Source organism: Numida meleagris, chromosome 4 (assembly GCF_002078875.1).
Source record: "Numida meleagris isolate 19003 breed g44 Domestic line chromosome 4, NumMel1.0, whole genome shotgun sequence".
Taxonomy (NCBI): Eukaryota; Metazoa; Chordata; class Aves; order Galliformes; family Numididae; genus Numida; species Numida meleagris.
In genome coordinates this window covers 23,436,706-23,455,141 of record NC_034412.1, presented here as the reverse complement: position 1 = coordinate 23,455,141, position 18,436 = coordinate 23,436,706, and the positions used below count along the sequence as shown (strand labels likewise).

At 43.0% G+C, this 18,436-nt stretch overlaps 1 protein-coding gene and 1 long non-coding RNA gene across 3 annotated transcripts; one reads left to right on the top strand and one right to left on the bottom strand.

Moving 5' to 3' along the window:
• Window positions 38-13,789, top strand: AMMECR1L (AMMECR1 like). 2 transcript variants are annotated; one of them, XR_002438079.1, is made up of 7 exons: window positions 38-469; window positions 2,260-2,705; window positions 7,408-7,518; window positions 8,009-8,123; window positions 8,766-9,407; window positions 9,854-9,950; window positions 11,208-11,245. XR_002438079.1 is itself a non-coding variant. In XM_021394976.1 (7 exons), the coding sequence occupies exons 2-7, from the start codon at window positions 2,299-2,301 to the stop codon at window positions 11,317-11,319; spliced, it is 933 nt and encodes a 310-aa protein (XP_021250651.1). In that variant the 5' UTR covers window positions 43-469; window positions 2,260-2,298; the 3' UTR covers window positions 11,320-13,789. The 2 variants fall into 2 exon arrangements, 1 of the variants encoding a protein (XP_021250651.1); XM_021394976.1 differs by having other exon boundaries at window positions 43-469; window positions 8,766-8,856; window positions 11,208-13,789.
• Window positions 9,948-18,436, bottom strand: LOC110397925. Its single transcript, XR_002438080.1, has 3 exons — window positions 18,082-18,436; window positions 15,425-16,003; window positions 9,948-10,067 (listed from the first exon to the last, which is right to left on the bottom strand). It is a non-coding gene; the product is annotated as an uncharacterized LOC110397925 (long non-coding RNA).

Here is an 18,436-nt window from a genome sequence, read left to right as displayed (position 1 = left end):
GACCCCTCCCGCCCCCGACACTGTTTGTCCTCGCACGTGCGGCCCGTCACGTGACACGGAGGGAGGCCGGCCCCGGCGCGGAGCGGAAGTCGGCCGTATCTATGGTTGCGAGGCGGGCAGAGCGTCCTCACCTCTCTATGGTCGCGCCGCTGCCGCGGGGCCGATGGGAAGCTGGCGGACTATGTGCATTTTTCCATCATTACCTCACAGGCGGGGAGGAGGCTGTCGGGATCGCGGAGGACCTTCCCTCGGCCTCGTTCTAGTCCTCCAGTTCCCTTTGCTGCCGCCGGCCCCGGGAAGCGCGGCTCCCGGCGGGTGCTGCCTGCCTCTCTCGCCCGCCGGGCCCGCTTCTCCGGGGAGCCTCGCTCGGGCCCATGGCTCCATGAGGCGGCAGCCGGGGCAGCACCGGCGCCGATTGGGCTGAAGAGGGGGAGAGGCGGAGCGCGCCCGGCCCGGGACGGGGCAGGAGGTGGGCAGCAACCGCTGGGCGGGTGGGGAGGGCCGCCCGGCACCGGGGCCGCGTCCCACAGTGCCCCGCCGCGGCCGGGCTGGAGCCGGGAGCCCCGCAGGCAGGTGCCCGCCGTGCTGTGGGCCTGGGGAGGTCAGGCTGTCCGCCTGTGCGCGGCTCTGTGCCGCCTTCCAGGAGGGGTGGGCCGGGGCCGGGGCCGGGTGGCGGGCGGCTGCTTTGAGCTGACCCCGCTGCCGGGACAGCGCTGGTAGACAACGAGGAGTGAGTGAGGGGCGGGCGTTCTGCTTTCCCGTGCGCAGACAGGCTTAGCGGTACCCCAGCGGGCTCCTCTGCCACAGCTGCAGCGGCACAACTTTTCTTTTTTCGGTTCTCTTTGGTTCCGAAGGCAGAGCTCGAAGGAAGCAGGCTGATTTCCTTAGGTCGTGTTCCCTGTGCCCTATGCGGGTTATCTTTTGAAAACGTCAGGTTGAGGGTTTTTTAAGCAGCGTGAGCCTCTGTGCAGAGCTGTCCCGTTGCCACTCTGCTCCAGCGCAGCATCGCTGGCGACCTGCTGGGTGTAGCTGGGTCACAGAAGGAAGGGAGCTGTCAGAGCAGGGATTGCTGTGCGTCTGTGTGGGTTTGGGTTTTCCCCTTTTCTGTGTACGGGCTCTGGGTTCACAAATCAGTTATTTGTTTGGAACAGTTCAGAGATGGGTGATGCAGTGCTTCAGGCAGCAGCCTGGCGCTCCAGGAGCTGGATGTGACTTCCAGGTCTTCGTGGTACCCTCCGTGACTTGGACATCTGTGATTTTAGCCCTATTTGACAGAAGGGGGACTGTTTGTTGTTCCCTTTGTGTGCCCAGATCTCATGGTGATGGCAGCATTACAGTTAATAAGTTCCTACGCTTGATGTGTGGTCCTTGAGGATCTGCATAGGCTTTCCTCCCTCTGTCCCACCCCTCCTCGTGCTGTATGAGATAGTGTTCTCCACTTTGCAGCAAAAACAGTTCTGCTTTTTCTATGCACTTATCTGCTTTCTGTACATACCACTTCCCTCCTCTGAGGCTGTGCTGTCTTCAGTTCTTCCTCTCCTGTGTATCTTGACCCTGTCTGTCTGCTTCTGGCCACTGCTGATTTCCTTAGTCCTAGAAAGCAAATGCAGGTGCTGGCCCCTGGGGTCTGAGCAGTAGTCTGTTGTTCACAGAGTGGTGGTTCAAAGCTCATAGCTTCTCTCTCTGTGCCTTGCTTGTGCTCCTTCTGTAGTGAGGCCCACCCTGGGGTGTGGGCCAAAGGAGTTGTCGCCCTTCTGCTGAGAAGGAGGAAGGGAGGTGCAGCCGTGGCTGTGAAGCAGTTTGCCATTGGAATAGCCATAACTGGGGGGAACAGATGATCTGCAGTAGTACTGAATGAGATGTATAGTCCAAAGTCTCCTTTTTTTTTTTTCCCCTTCAGTTTTCCCAGCTTCCTTCTCTTTATGGGAAGGCTAGTTCTGGTGGTGTGGATGTTTTTTGTTGTGGTGTTTGTTTTTGTGATGAGCTGCCTATTTTCAAAGTGGTGAATTGCACTAACTCAGAAGCTTGATTTCCTCTTGTGTATGCACTCTTTTGATTTATGTGTAGAAGTACCCATTCTGCTGGATTGGTTTCCCTCTGTGTTAGAGGCATGTGGCAAGTTGCATGTTGCAGGGATTTTCTTCCACTTTTTGTTGGAAAAGCAAAGCCGACAACTTAGAGAAGCAAGGAAACAGCTGTTGGTTTTCCACCTGAAACTGTTTTGTGTAGAGCTTACTTCTTTTTTCCCTTCCTTGCCAGGATTCTGCAAGTGCTTCAGGCAGCAAGTTTTGAAGCAGGATGGGAAAAAGACGCTGTGTTCCTCCCCTTGAGCCCAAACTGGCAGCTGGCTGTTGTGGGGTAAAGAAGCCCAAGTTGTCCGGGAGCGGAACGCACAGTCATGGGAATCAGGCCACAACTGTACCAGGCTCCAGTTCAGGTCCTCTTCAGAACCACCAGCACACTGATGGGAATAATGGAAGGGAGAACGTATCTGACTTGACTTTGGGCCCAGGAAATTCCCCAATCACTCGAATGAATCCCACTTCAGGAGCTCTGAGCCCGCTTACTCGGCCCAATGGAACTGCCAGTAGCACCAAGAACCTGGTGGTGACAGCGGAGATGTGCTGCTACTGCTTTGATGTACTCTACTGTCATCTGTACGGTTTCCCTCAGCCACGCCTTCCTCGATTTACCAATGACCCCTAGTGAGTAAATTGCGTGTGGGAAGAAAGTGGAGAAAGCAGCATTCAGAGCTGTGATGGGGTCGAGGTGCTGGGGTGGGCAGATGGGTTTCCCCTGGGAAGCAGGTGAACCAGTGTGTGGGGAGGAAGGGGATGTTCTGCTCAGCCTGCCAGGCGCAAAAAGGATGCCCTGTAGCTGCATGAAAGAGTGAAGATATTCTGTTGAAGTTGTTGGTGGAGTTGAGCTCTGAAGAGTGGTGTTCAAGTGAGAATAGGCTTAGTCCTACAAGAGAGGTGGGCAGATATGAGGAGTTACATTGCTTCTTCAGCTTATAGTCTGATGCACTGCATGACACCATTTGTGCTTTTATTGAGGAGTGCAAACCCACCTCATGATAACATTCTGCTTCAGTTGGCTCCCTTCATTGTAAGGCTTCTTGACCTCCAAGTAATTAACCGCACCATGCCTTCCACAAAATTATACTAAAACAATTGAAGCTGAAATTAAACAGTTGACAGAAAACAACAAAATAATTTACTTAATTTGAAGAGTGTTCTGCCTCTGATGCCAAGCACTGAGTTGGTGAAAGGATGACGGAAGAGACTTTCTTCTGCTAGCAAATTGGAAAGGAGGGAAGTAAGCAGTTGAAGCGAGTTTCTGGCTGATCTCGAAACAACAGCTGAGCTAAAGAAAATTGGACAAGGACACACACAAGTTACCCAAGCTAATGGGTTTAGTAGGGAGGAGAATCAAACATTTTCAAGTTGTGGAACTGAAAAACTGGTGATTATGGAGGTGGTGCTGGCTGGACAATATGCGGAGAAATTGGGAGTTAACTTTCAGGGATGATAGCAAGGTTAATAAGAAGGGAGATGTGTATGAGAAGATAGTAGGATTTGTGAAATGCCAGGTAACTTTCACTTTGGTGAGGTTTAGCTAATGTTTATCTGAAAGCTGAATGTGTGGGGTGTGGAAATGTTAATGTTAGAATGTTTGGTTGAAGAATTATATGGGAAAGATCAATGACAAATAGAACTTCTGATGCCCCTCAAGGGGCCACCTCCAGAACAACAGATCAAATATGAAGGTGTTGCCACCCTTAATTTAAATTAATGAATTTTAAATTGATGTAAAGGAACAACGGCTTAAAGAGGTCAAGGACTTTTCCTTGCACTGAACATCTCCCCACCTTACTGGCTGTCACTGTAGAGTCGGATGTAGGTTGTGTATCCATGCAGTTATTATCCCAGCAGGATTATAGGTACATGTTCCTAATGCTGCTGCAGGCTTAGCTGTTTAATGTTGTAAGTACAAGTGAATGGAGACAGACTCTGTATTGGAGTACAGAATAGTTTTAGGGTCTCCCCAGACAGAAATGTTTCTACTGACATTTCTCATACCTAAACTAATTATGTTGTTTTCTAAAAGGAGCATATTCATTTATTTTGTTGCTTGAAATGCAAAGGTGGTGGCGTTCTGTTCCATAATCAGTAAGAGATTATTTTTATATCGCTTCATTATTTTGGCATTAAATCAAATTTCAGTTGATGAGTTTCACAGAGGGCCTTGTTTCAGAAATGTTGGTTGTTTCAAATTGTGTGCCCCAATTTGAGAAGCTAAAATTCATTCAGCATTCCGGTGCTGATAATCTTGAAGCCTTTTAGATCATCACTCCAAAGCATAACCAAACAAAGATATATACACCAGAGGTCTCTCAGGAGAGACAAGAAGGGGACTGTAGATGGAAGGAACAGAGAGGAGCCCAGGTTTTTCCTGACCTGTTTCTCAGATAGCAGACCTATCGGTGCTGAACCCCAAAGGCAGTGGTTGTGGTCAGTATCCTGAATAAATGATGTGATGTCATAACTCTAACTTTCATGGTTTGAAATGTGCTGTAAATGCCAGTTATCCAGAGGACGTATGCATGTGGGTGGTGATGGTGATGATTGTGGTGATGCTGATGGGTACCTGCAGGGTGGAGGACCTTGTACACACATTAACAGTGAGATTCACTACTTGCTGTAGAAAAGGTGGCTTGCAAGATTCAGAGTCAGCTCTAAATTAACTTGGCAAATGAAGAAAGCATTACCTTCATTATTCAGGTTACTAAGAATATGCTAATTTTGAACCTGTATGACATGCAAATAGTTAATTAGTTACTTCTTCAGCCAGTTTGTTCTAAAGTTCTGTACCATGCAAGTTCCTAGTTGCCATGCAAGAAAAATAACAGGCGTGTTATGAGGTCTGTACTGCAACAGTTCTTCTTGTAATGCAAGCTCCATACTGCTTCCAGCAACCCGTGTTTTGCTACTCGTAACTCCCGTTGTAGCTGCAGCTGGGAAAGCTAGCTGTCTGCTCCTGGAACTGCCCTGTACTCAGCACAGCCCACTCACAGTGCAAGCGCCTGGGTAGGGTGCTGTGGCCGGAGGGAAGTGGTTGCCCTGGTCTCATCAGGATGTGACTGCAAAAGATCAGAAAGTGGTCTTGGGTGATCATGGGCAAAAGATTATTGCAACTTCTCTTAATACGTAAAGGAAATGCACTTTTCTGGAAAGGGCTGTGGAATAATTGACTTACTATCATCAGCACCTGGAATTTGCTAAAAGCGTTTATTCCTCACACTAAGAAACGTCTTTTATATGGTGAAAAACTAAAACAGTGCAATTTCATCAATTTGTATGAAATGATATACATTTTCTATGCCTTAGTTGTTATGACCGCAGTCAAAACCTGTTAAAAATGAGATTTTTTTAAAAATATGACAGCCTCCTGGATGTAATTATCTTGTCCTTCCTGGTAATATCTCTTCTATTATAGATGTAGAAAGCTGTGTCACAGCTCAGTGGAAACTTTTTTTTTTAAGTGGAAAAAGGTGAATTGAAATGTGAACCTGTGATGTGAATCCAAGAAGAGAAGGAACTTACATTTGTATTCTGTCAGTAGTGCTTTTCATCTTCTCCCTTCCTTTTTTCTGTTTGGGCAAAGTAATTGTTCAAAAAGTTTAATTAGATTAAGCTAAATTTTCACCGAGCTTGTGACAATAATGCGTCTCAGAAATCTCCTTTGTAAGCTTAGTGTCTTTTTTTTTTTCCTGTAAACTTTCTAATGTATTTTCTTATGCTCTGTTTCTGTTTTCTGTTTCAACATATGGTAATCAGATGAAAATAGAGAGGAATGATATCCTGAAAGTACCTTGAAGTCTTGTTGAAAAATGAGAGCAGTAAATCTTCTGCCTTGATCAAGGAGCCACGAGGTGGCTGATGGTTGCTGAAGAATGTTTCCACTTCCTCTGTGGGCACAGTACTTCGCAATTATCACCTAAAGACTGTTTGCTGTTGAGGGTGGCATTTCTGCTGTTGGTCACAGCTGGTAACTAGATCCTGAATGCTTGGTTTATGCTGTGATCCGGTCTTGTAATTCTATTGTTGATCTGGGTAACAGCTGGACATTGTTTTGTCACTGCAATTCAAAAAATGTTCTGATTATTAAGACATGAGAAGTTCTGTTGCCTGTGTTTGAGAAATCATCCCCTCTCCATGCTGGTTTTGCTATCCAAACAGAATCTCTCCATATTTTTGGTGATGTTTACTGACTGCAAAAATACATTGCTACAAGAATTGGAGAAAATTTATTGCCTGTGCTTTGATGTAGAATCAGTCCTGTCTTCGTGTGTTAGAACTCTTGGTAATATCTATATAATTTCAGAAAAAGATTTTGTTAACATTGTGTGTTTTCCTGTCATATCATCATGAAGTCCAATAGACATCCACATGTTTGGTATCACTGATGACCAACTTTATGTTTGGGTTTGTTTGAATTCTGAGTGACCACTTCTTGCATTCAATGTTCTGTAATCTGAAAAAATAAGCCTGTTTTTACCATTAGATCAGTAACATCAGTTGCCTTGCATGATTTTCCAGATGTTCAGACATTTTTTTTTTTTTAGAGCTCCAGCCACCATTATCCTTTCTTTCCTGTTTCTCTCTCCAGCTGTTTGCAGTTTCACTCCCTTCTGTACAAGTGAACTTTTTGCCCCTGGTATTCACTGTCGTCTTTATCTGTTTACCTCTTTGCAGAGCTATTTTGAATATTGTTGTTCAGAATTTCATGTTTTCTCAGAGTTTTATCATGGTTGTTGGCTTAACAAATTGAAATGAGCCTGGTGACTTTGAGAGTCTACTATCATGCCTGTAAATCTATGAGTAGATGGGGAAAATGCATGTTTGGGGCAGTGGTTTTATACTTCTCTTGCAAAGCTGAATTATAGATGGTTTGTAGAATGCAAACCATTGGGGGTCTTTCATTTTCCAAGGTTCTGTAAATGAGTAATCTTATTTTCTTCACCTGTATGAGTTTTAGTTGTCCTATAGGCTACCAGGTACTGTTAAGTGAGGCCGTTACTCACAGACGTTAATGAGTGGGGTCTTACTATCTTACTACTACTTACTATCTTACTCATCAGAAAACAGTGCAGTCTAGCAAGGAAGGTGTTGGTGGAGATAAGGAAGTGTGCTGGAAAGGTGTGGGGAGGAACTGATTTTGCATTTGGAAATGTCTTTTTCTTTTATATTGCTAGATGGCAGGTTGAGAAGGCATGCGTATTAGGATTTATTACAGTGAGGACAAGAAAGAAAGTGCACGCATACATGCTCTTTTGTACCTGTTATCTCCCCTGAAAGGTCTATCTCCAGAGGCTGAAGTATTTCTCGTTTCTTGCCTTTTCAGTCCACTCTTTGTGACGTGGAAGACGGGGCGAGATAAGCGGCTTCGTGGCTGTATTGGGACCTTTTCAGCCATGAATCTTCACTCAGGACTCAGGGAATACACATTAACCAGGTAACTACATTGAAAATTAAATAAACCTGAAATTAGTTGAATTTGTTGAGGAACTATAAGGATTCAAAGTTAAGTTATTTTATTGGATTAACATAATTAATACACTTCACGGTAAAATAAACGTGAGAATTGTACGATGGTTAGGGTGAGGTAATGTATCAGGATTTAGGGAAATGTATTTGCACCAGGTGAATTTTTGTTGACATTTTAAAGCTGATGTTGAATCTGTCTTATATACTAACAGTCTTGATGTGTCACGTAGCCTCCTAACTTCTCTCCACTGGCAGTTAGTGGAAGACAGCATCAGGAGGCTTGTAACTAGTGTTTGCATATTATAGTTCGTTAGATCATGAATAGATGGAAATCGCTTTATCTGCAGTAGCAAATTAAAAAAAATACTTCACAGAGGCATAATCAACAAGAGTATTACTGAGCATCTGATGGTTTTATTGGATGTTCAGATTAGGCAATATATCTTTTTTTCCCTTAGTGCACTTAAGGACAGCCGATTTCCACCCCTGACCCGCGAGGAGCTGCCCAAACTCTTCTGCTCTGTCTCCCTCCTCACTAACTTTGAGGATGCCAGTGACTACTTGGACTGGGAGGTGAGAACAGGTGCATTTGGAACTCTGCATCACTCGTTCCGTTTGGGTTCGGGTTAGTACATAGTGATGTGTCTCCTTCGTTACAAGGGTGTGTGGGGAACCAAACTGGGGACAGAAATGTGGGGCTGGGAAACTAGAAGGGAGGAGGACGATGGGCTGATAGTATGGTATTGGTTGGGAGGAGGGGATTGAGTGGCAGTAGAAGTGGCAAAGAAAGTATTTTATGGATTTAGCCCAGTAGCAAGTAGGTTTAGGGATGTGTGTATGCGTGTGTGTCTGTATGTGTGTATAAGCCTGGGAAGTGCTTTGATGCTGTAAACAGAAATTGGGAATAAAAGGTAGTTAAAACCTAACATGTAAAATGTCCTAAACATTTCTTATATAGGAGTATACTTAGCTCAAGGAAGATTAAATAGACTTTGTGGTTGGGCTAGCTTAGGCATGATTCTTTGTTAGAGATTCTTGTCTTGCTGGACCAGTGTAAGAGATGGCAAACTATCTGACTTCTAAGAAGACTTTCTTTAGAAGTGGCAGGGAGGCCACTGGTGGTAGAGAAATGCACAGTGTTGCAGGAATAACAAATCAGTTGTTAACTTAATTGTAGCAAACACCTCTTATTTGGCTATTCATTTCCATCTATAGGTTGGGATCCATGGGATCAGAATAGAGTTCATCAATGAGAAAGGTGTCAAACGCACAGCCACGTATTTACCTGAGGTTGCTAAGGAACAAGGTGGGTTTGAGATGACAGCTAAACGTGTCAATATGCTGTATCGCAGACTTGGGTAACATAAATCTGTGGATTTTGGGTTTGGATTGCAATGCTCTCCTTATAGTAGTGCCATGGATCCACCAGACTTAATCTGGATAACTGACACCTGATAGAGCTGCTGTTGGGTTTTCATCTGGCCTTTCTCTCACCCCACATCTGTGCACAGTTTTATCTTAGTGTAAAAAGAAATGTTTTAGGGCATAAGAAATAGAGGATCTCAAAATATGGAACTTCCAGCTTCATTTAGCATTGCATCTTTCCTCTTCTATGTTTCTTCCACCAACTAGGATAACTGCAGACTGCACAGTACCAACAGGAGAGTTCCTTTCCTCCTCATTGTTGCTAAAGTAGCATCCTCCAGATGAGGGCAGGAAACAGGGCCCCTCTGGAGCACACTTCCCACTCAAATATAGTAGCGGCCACCATGGTAACTGCTCAAAATATTGCCTCCTTTCCTCCACCTAGCAGAGTGGAGTGGTCGCATCCTCCTGGCTCTGGGGCAAAAGACTAAGGTAGGAATTTTAACTCTGATCTCTCACATAGCAGTGCACTGTGCTATCACTAGAGCATCAGGCTGATCCCAATTTGTCTGTGTAAAGCTAAGTATTACCTTATTTTAAGTCTTAAGAACTAAAACTGAGTGGCACATGATAAAACAGTCTGGTGTCTCTGCAACAGAGGCAAGGCACGGACCTTTGTAAGAAGAGAGGTTGTATGGAAAAAATGGAATTACTGTTTTATAGACCACTGCAGTTCAAATATGAGTTAAAAGGGGTTGGCATGTGCAGGTAGTGTGCATGCATAAGATCGTGTATGTCCAGTTTGGCACTGGTATTTTTAAAGTTCAGAATTTCCTGTTTAGTTGTTTGCTTCTCTAGAGGCATTTTAATGCATTTCTTCTCTTCTTCAGACATCATTTTTATATTGAAAGATATTCCTTGTTTTTATTTTTCATTAGACTGGGATCAGATCCAGACCATAGACTCCTTACTCAGGAAAGGTGGCTTTAAGGCTCCTATTACCAATGATTTTAGGAAAACGATTAAACTCACCAGGTAAGGTGATGTATTTGTTGCCTTTAAGATTTCTTTTATGGTGTTTTGTGGATGATTCAATTTACTTGTGCCTGGTGTACGTCTTCACACTTCTATCAGATGATAGGTAGGTGGAGGCTGAAAGACAACATCACCAATTCCACACATTAGGCAGATTATGTATATGGGATGAAATGTAATGTATTCAGTTGATGCAGGATCAAAGTGAGTGCTTTCTGAAAAGTGTAACTGCTTTTTAATGTAGTCATCAGATCAAGAGAAGCAGAACACTTGAAAGTTTATTAAAAGGTACTTTTACAACGGACTTCCTTTTCTGCACATACTGACCTGTGGATGGTGTAGCTATTTGGAGGTGATAGCTGTCTTCCAGCCAAACCATGCTCACATCTGGCTGATTTTTAGAGTTTGCTTGTTTTTCTATGCTCCAGGCTATTTTATTGGTTTCAGCTCCCTTTGTTAATAAAAATTTGGACATTCGGGTTTTGTATGGAAACACAGTAATTTATCACATTGTTCCCCGCCTCTGGAATAAAGAGTTGGATAGATGTGGGGCTCTTTTTTGTTTTGTTTTTTAATGAGAGGACAGGATGAAGTTTTTCCTTAGAATGTGGTGTAAGCAGGAGGAGGTGTATCCAGGAGGATGCAACTCGGTGGAATTCACAGCTGCTTTGAAGTTCTTTTGTGCAGTATGGTTAGAAGCGCCTCTGGGAATCTGGTCTCAGAAGGGACTTCACACTTTGTGAATTCTGATTTTACAACAAGGACCGAGTGAAATGTACCCTATAATAAATCTCCTTTTACCCAGCTCTGCATTGTCTGCTTTCGCTAACCTTTCAAGTATGAAGATCACCCAAGAAGTAAATAATACCTGAATACTGTTTGTTTAGTCTCTGAAACTTTGAGTCTTCTGCTTCTAGCAAATTTTTCATGCTCTCATTTTTTTTTCTCTGAAGGAAGTGGATAAAAAGAAGACAAGTTGGTTGGTTGTTTCCTGTGTGCCACTTCAGGAGTCCTCTTTATTATGATTATCTTGAACAGGGCTCAACTTTTGGCACACTAAAGCTAAATAAAGCTCAGAAAGTTTATCCAGACTATTGCACAAGGCAATGGAAAACAAAGTAGCTGTTGAAGTTAGTGGCTGTCTCCTTATTTATCATTGTTAGCAATGATCCAAAAGCTGACGTGGGATGAACGTATTTAGTCCACTCCATATGGTATTATCTCTTTCCATTTTTTGTTCTGATGCTGTTTCCACAGGTACCGCAGTGAGAAGGTGACAATCAGTTATGCGGAATACATGGCCTCTCGTCAGCATTGTTTTCAGAATGGCACTCTTCATGCCCCTCCCCTCTACAATCATTACTCCTGACACACGGCTGCATGACCAGTCCCACCACCCAGTTGCTGCCAACGGCTATGACATCATCGGGGCAGATGCCTCTTCTTCCTGGTCCAGTTACTTCTATTACTGCACCATTTTATGATGCTAGCTTCCGTTGCCAAGTCTGCCTTCCAGCTGACCTGGGGGGAGGATGAGAGCATGACAGAACTTCAGGGGCCCAAGCCTTATCTCAGCCTTCCCTCCTAACGGGGATTTAATTGGATTGGAGCTCCATGCCTACGAACTGTTGTGAGGTGCAGAAGACCTCTAGGAGTGAAAGTGCCACTTGAGACTGATCTGTTTGTGTGTGTTACCAACACTCTGGAAGCTTGAGTTATTCGTTATGGAAGCCCCCCAGATCAAGAAGGAGCATTCCCCTGGCAGCCTGGGCAACGGAGTCCAATAAAACATTTTTTAGGTTCTTTTTAATTTTTTTTAACCTCTGGTATCTGTTGTTGTACCAAGAGCTGATTGCAGTCCCTGCGCATCACTGGACATTATGATACAGAGAGGGTTGAACATCTGGGTAGCACCCCATCCTCACAGACAGAAAGCATTTGAAGATGTGAAAAACCTTTGGATAGTACTGCAGATGAATCTGTTATTTAAGTAAGCCCTAGAAGGCTCTAATTCTCAGATCCTGCTGTAGATGGATTCTCTAGAACTCCTTTTGGTTTACAGTTTGCTGGGTTTTTAGGTAGTGCTTTGTAATGTAGCCTGCTATGAAATAGAAAACTGTTTTGCCTGTAGGAGAGCAAAAATGTCATGCTGTGTACATGAAGGACAAGGTAACTTGAGTGTACCCTGGACAGTCTTCGCTGTTGCTACCCTGTTTTGTGTCGAGACGTTTTTAAGAGAGCCTGATTACGTGTGGGGAGGAATTGGCAGGGAATAGACTGTAGTCACAAGGGAAACAAGTGACTGAAATTTCTTTAACTTTAGAAAATTGTCTTGGGGACCTTCCTTTTCATAGGACAGCCGCTTTCTCTAGTGTGGCTATCGAGCTTGAGATTTGTCAGTATTCCAGTTTATGGCGGGCCTTTTGAATGAAGCTGTGTAGTTTCGCTGGTTGTATATTCTACAGCTCTTTCATTACCACATCAAGGCAATGAGTGGGGAAACCTGTATTACCTAAACTGTATGACACTAGTGTGCATTCTGTATTTCTTCTCCTATCACTGATTGCAAGAAATACTCTGTTCTAAGAGGAAGATACGTTCTCCAGTTGTTGTTTTACAGTGTCATGAAGGGACACTCTGTCAACAAGGTCACTAGAATTCCAACTGTAAATTCAGAAACATTTCTGGAGGGTCAGCAATGATCAGGAAAGAAAATACAAGTGTATAGCAGAGTGGTGGCTGTTCAGTCGCACACAGCTTTAAAGTTTGCTTGTGTCTGGTAATAATGGCTTTTGAAACTGGCTGGTGTTCTAAGTCTGAAAATCTGTCCTGGCGAGGCAGGGAATAAGGCTGGTAGGAAGCTCAGAACTGTGTGCTGCTGCTCCTTCTGGTCCTAGAGCAGAAAACAGGCCTGTGCTGTTTTGCTTTACGGTGGTATTGTGTCCTCCTGCTGTTGGAGGAGAGAGACGCGAGGGAAAGGAGGGAGTCCTGTTCTGGATAACTGTGCGATATTGACCTAGCTTTCCTCCTGTACTGGGTCATTCTTATAAATTGCCACTTTTCTCTTGTGATGTTGTTGAAAAGCAATTGAAGATGAAGGGACTGTTTCACAATTTCCTGCTGCTGAGAATAAATCGGTCTTGTTACAAACTCAAGTGGTTTGTAATTACTCTCCCAGGTGCCCTGGAGTGATGAGGGAGGATGGGGTCAGCTCTGGACAATACCATTCACCGTTCAGCTGTCAAACAGTATGATACATAGGGCTACACTCATTACTGTTCAAGTGTTCTATGTTAGAATTTAATTTCATAAAAGTTTAAAAAGAGCAAAAAAAAATGGTGCTAAAACTTCACCCCTGAGCACGCTCAGTGAGACTGGTCATGCAGGCATACAGTGCCAGGCTTTTCAACTCTGTTTCTTTTTCAAGCATTTGCCCTGTTCTGCGTCTTCACCGGTGTATAGTGTTTTCCTGATTTCATTTTATTTGAATAGGGGATGACGAAGGGGTGGGGTGGGGAAGGTTAGGATCATTTTTAAAGAACAGAATTTTAGGATTGAGTGATGTGATTGGATAAGCTTGAAGTGAGCTAGGTGGTTTGGCACTGGGGAAGCCTTATACTCTCCCACTTCCATTTCCCTGCTCAGTCTGGATTAAAAAAACAACAACAAAAAAGCCTCTAAATATGTACTGTGTTCTTGTCTTGCTGCAGTGAGAAGCCAGCAAATCAGAACCACTGGTCTGCTGCGTTAGAAAAAGGCCCTCTCAGTTTTAGTGTCATAAGGGTCCAACTATACAGTCAGTTGAAAAGTGTGTCGATAGTGAAATTAGCTCAGAAAAATGTATGACAAGGACAGGTGGTCTCAGGAAATAATCCCATTTCTAGATCATTACGTGGCAGCTATGCATAAGGATGAAAGGAGTGAACGAGAAACAAAATGCACTTCGATTTGCCTCCAGATGGAGGTAACAAAAACGAGCAGTTCAGTAATTTTTCTGTGGTTACTTTGTGGGGACAGCAGGTTAGAACTACTCCCTCTAAAGCAATTGTCACCTGGTTTGATCTGGATTTAACTCATCCTTAGAAGCAAGTGCCTTTTGGTCTAGAAGGGCTTATTCTCGTGACAACCACAGCTGAGAAATAATCTCACTGCAAGTATGAATTGTCTTTGTTTTACAGTAAATACAGGAGAATGTCTTTGATCACTGGAGTCTGTCAGTGTTGGAATGTTTCCACTGTGAGGTTCTTAAACTTCTTTTCATGTTTAACAGTCAATCTCAACTGAGATCACTTCAGTCTGGGAAGGTTTTATGGTCAAAATATCACATATCTACAATTTATAAGAACTAAAAACAAATTCTGTAAGAAATCTAAGAGTTTTAACCTTTGCACAGGATAATTTGTTTTCGTAGTACATTAACCTACATCTGCAATCTTCACTGACTATTAGTGCTGTTTTCTGTTTGTATTCTGGAAACTACATGTTGTTTTGTTTTGAGTTATTTTGGGGTTAATTTATTTCCTTAAAGCAGGAGACCTCTTTTGACTTTCAGTGCAGAGATGTCAGACCAATTCTTTGTATTACACTTGGTTGCCTCCTACCTATGTAATAACTTCTGAGTGTAAATAATTGAACTCTATCCTCTAATGAAGTATTGTAGAGAATAAATCGTAATGGAAAAAAAAATTGTTTGTATTGTTCTCTTTACATGGTTTCTTATGGCATTTATGGGACTTGAAGAAATCTTTCTCATCTACAAAGCTGAATAACACTCTCTGTATAAATACCAAGCCTCTTACTTCTATACTATGTTCAGAATCAGGGCAGTTGCCAAACTGCTATCATAGCTGTCTGGAAACATAAAGACAGGCTTGCTAGGAGAAGCAAGGAGAAATAGTAGGAAAATTAAACACAAATACTAAAATTTTTCCATTAATGGTGATATAGCAAAGGGTCCGCATTCCAAAATCACATTGACTAGATGATAACTCTGTTAGTTGTTCTGATGGTGGAACATACAGCCCATGTACGTTGAATTCTGTAGCACACTAAAAATCATGGATCTGTAAATCTGGTTTATAGTAGTACCCTAAGTGTTCTTTGGTTTTGGTCTTTCAAAATGAATTAAAGAAAAAAGGGATTATATGTACCTTACAGGTCCTGAAGTGATCTTAAATACAAACAAACTTTATTTTGGGAAAAAGAAAAGCGTATTTCTAGATTCTTACTGAAAACTGTAATGATTGCTTTGGGATAGGATCGACTGATTGTGCACAAAGACACCTTCTGGCTTTTTCCCTTACCTCTGGTTTACATGTTTTTCTATACATTACAGGCCACTGCTGCTGACTGACCTATGGCAGATACGTAGCTCAAGATCCTGTATTTCACACTAGTGGTTCTCAGGAGCTGCAGCCCTGGTATCAGGGAGGAATGTGTATAAGAAAGGAAAAAAGAAATAAAAAACTATTTACCTGAAGAGGGAGAGCAGTTCTGAGTTGAATATGCCCGAGAAGCTTACTCACACTTCAAGGCAACTCCAAAGCATGCACTTCAGCAATTACATTTCCTTGGAAGATCTAAGATAATGCAAGAATTTATTTTTTGTGAGGGGTGAGTTAAGGAGGAGTCTGTAGCTAACATGATCTACAGGTGACTTCTATGTTCTGATGTCAAGCACCAAACTAGCATCCGCTGCTGTTATGTGCCCCGATAAGCTATCTGTTATACTTTCTTAGCTTATTTGTTAACTAGGGTATACTCATCTATTTTTGTGTTGTTTTATGGCATATATGTTTTTCCTTATTTTTTTCTTTTGGTTTCACGTTGAAGCAGTCAGACATAAAATCTTTGGCCAGTGTCTTCCATTGGAGATTCTTGCACGCATGTTGTTGCTTCTTGTGGCTGCAGTAACCCTCAGCAGCTTGCTGTGGAGGTGAGCTCAGGCAGAAGCAAGTGCATACAAGAGACCACATGCTGAAATAATTTCATTCAAGCTCAGCATTGGAATACCAGGATCATTCTCCAAAAAAAGCTTCCTTCTGGTTTTATTTCTGCTTGAAAAAAAAGAAACAATGAGTCATTTAGCACTGATTTCCCTCTAAAAACAAAGGACAGAAAGCCTGGGAGAAATCTCTACAACATATTTCAAATGAAGAATACTCGAGCAGTTTTATTCCAAGTACCAAATAAAAATTTATTTTTGGACAAAGTTTATACAAAGAAGTATCTAATCATGATTGAGAAATGCTGTGTCTCAAAGACAACAGTTAGAGCCAGAACACTTTACCACGTGACTCGATGTTATTAATATGCACACTGACCTATATGTATGGTGAGTATTGCTCTCAAACTGAATTACATATAGCACACAAAGCAGTAGGGTAGAAAAATTCTTCCTTTTGTACAGTCAGCTTGGCTACTTTTTTAACAGATTAATTCTGATGTAAATTAGATATTATACAACCAGTTGATAGCATGTTTAGATATCACAATATGTATTTTAAAAAGATCAACATTGTCTCAAAGCCAGTATCACATTCAGATTATTATCATATTATGTTGGGGTATTAACATAACTTTGTATTGCTCTTATGTTCATTCATTATATTTTTATTATATAACTTTAAAAGGAGTCAATAAATGAAGGAAAACTTGGATATTTATATTTCAAGAACACATTAAAAAAAACATGTAAATCTTCTGCAATAATGGCTATTTTGACACCAATTTTTCTAAGCAGGTGATTTTGCTCATGGAATTTGATCTAGCACACATTAAAAATGTTGCTGACAGTGAGAAGAGATTAAGGTTTCAATGTTCTGATCTTACTACCTTCAGTCAAAACCTGCCTTCCAAAAAAAAAGTCAGTTGCTTCGACACACAAACTCTGTAGGTAATTACTGCTACAGATCTTCAGAGCTGCTAGGAAGATAAGTTCTGCTGTTGAGTTAGAAGGAAAGACATTACAATACACTGATAACAGAACGTATTTGTTATTAGATTTGTTCCTACATTTTACTACACAGATATTTAGCTAGAGGTGCTTTTTTTTACTGTTTTTTTTATTGTTGTTTTCCTTTTGTGTGTGTGTGTGTGTGTGTGTGCACGTCTGATAGCTGTGTTTGTGCAATCAGTTGTTAGTGGGTCTACTTTCAAATTGAGGGAATGAAGAAATTGCTGTAGTGGTTCTATCTAACAAACCATGAATGTCCCAAACCCTGCAATGGTAAATACTTTCTGTCCTAGACTATGTAAGAGCAGTCTCATGTCTAAAACCTTAGACCAAAACCAAACACAGCAGTGACAGTGAACCGTTACCCTCCGCCACAGCCTCCTTAGCTGTACCTTTACACTCTCACAGTTCCCTGAATCACTTCAGTTTTCATGTACTTAAGTAGGAGAGATCTTTGGGGAATGACAGAAGTTAAAGTTGAAACTGAGACTGCAAGCTACCTGTGTGAGGATCATGATGTTCTGAGGAGACGGGTTATGTGAGAAGCCACTGGGATGCCAAATGATTTTAAAAAGCTTCTCTCATCAATCTGGCATGGATTTCCTTGTTTTCTTGTAAACATAATTGAAATAGCCTCCTTCACTAGATGTTCCGAGATATTTCCACCCTACCTTCCCAAATGTCTTTCTGTTTGTACTACTTAGCTAATTAGTTTTCAGTTAGCTTCTCTGCCATGCTCATATATAGTTAACAAACATTGAGCTAAGATCTGATCCTGTAGCTACTGGTAGAGCTCACACTGGCTGTGCCCAGAGCGCAGGGAGCACTGCAGCTAGCACAGATGTGAGTTCAAGAGAGCAAGACCAGCTTCATGGTAAATCCTCCAGCGGTCTATTTCTGTCTTTCTTTAAGGGCATAGAATGACACTGCATGGTCTGCTAAGATGATTAAGTCTTAAGCTGGTTGGGCACTTTCATATGCATTTTCCAGAGAAAGTACTGCTACACGTGTTACTTTGCTGGCCATCCTCCAACAGTGTCAGGAGGAATACAGTCATTTCCAGCCTGCCTGCAGCTTTTAGGGGTACACAGACTACTCCTGGGTAGTCCAAAGAAGGCAATCTCCCTTCCAGAGCATACTGCTGTTGCTATCCATGCTCCTTCCCTCCAAACTTACATATATTTACCACAGTGAGACGGATGTAATGCTGGTGTGGGTATGTTTCCTGGGGAGGTCGTTTGCTGCCTTTGTCCTGAGGCAGCAAAATGGAGGTGCCCGGAGTTCCCAGCGCACTCCGCTGTGCAGCCAGGCAGGTGGAGGTGCACCTGCTGCTCTGTGCGAAAGAGCAGCATGGTTTCCCCAGCGGACCAGAGCTCTCCTTCTGCCACAAGTGGGTGACCTGCCACACACACACACACGCTCGCCTGCTGGCCCTGCCTCACACACACGCAGCGCACCCACCCCACCCGCAGCCCTCCTCCCGCCCTTCCGCTCGCTCCTGTCAGCGCAGCAGCCCCATGGCGGGCGGCGA

Excerpts from the sequence above, each read along its gene's own strand:
- AMMECR1L (XM_021394976.1), top strand. The coding sequence starts at position 2,299 with ATGGGAAAAAGACGCTGTGTTCCTCCCCTTGAGCCCAAACTGGCAGCT. Across the intron at positions 7,519-8,008 it reads AGGGAATACACATTAACCAG|TGCACTTAAGGACAGCCGAT; the intron begins GTAACTACATTG and ends TTTTTCCCTTAG. Across the intron at positions 8,124-8,765 it reads GTGACTACTTGGACTGGGAG|GTTGGGATCCATGGGATCAG; the intron begins GTGAGAACAGGT and ends TTCCATCTATAG.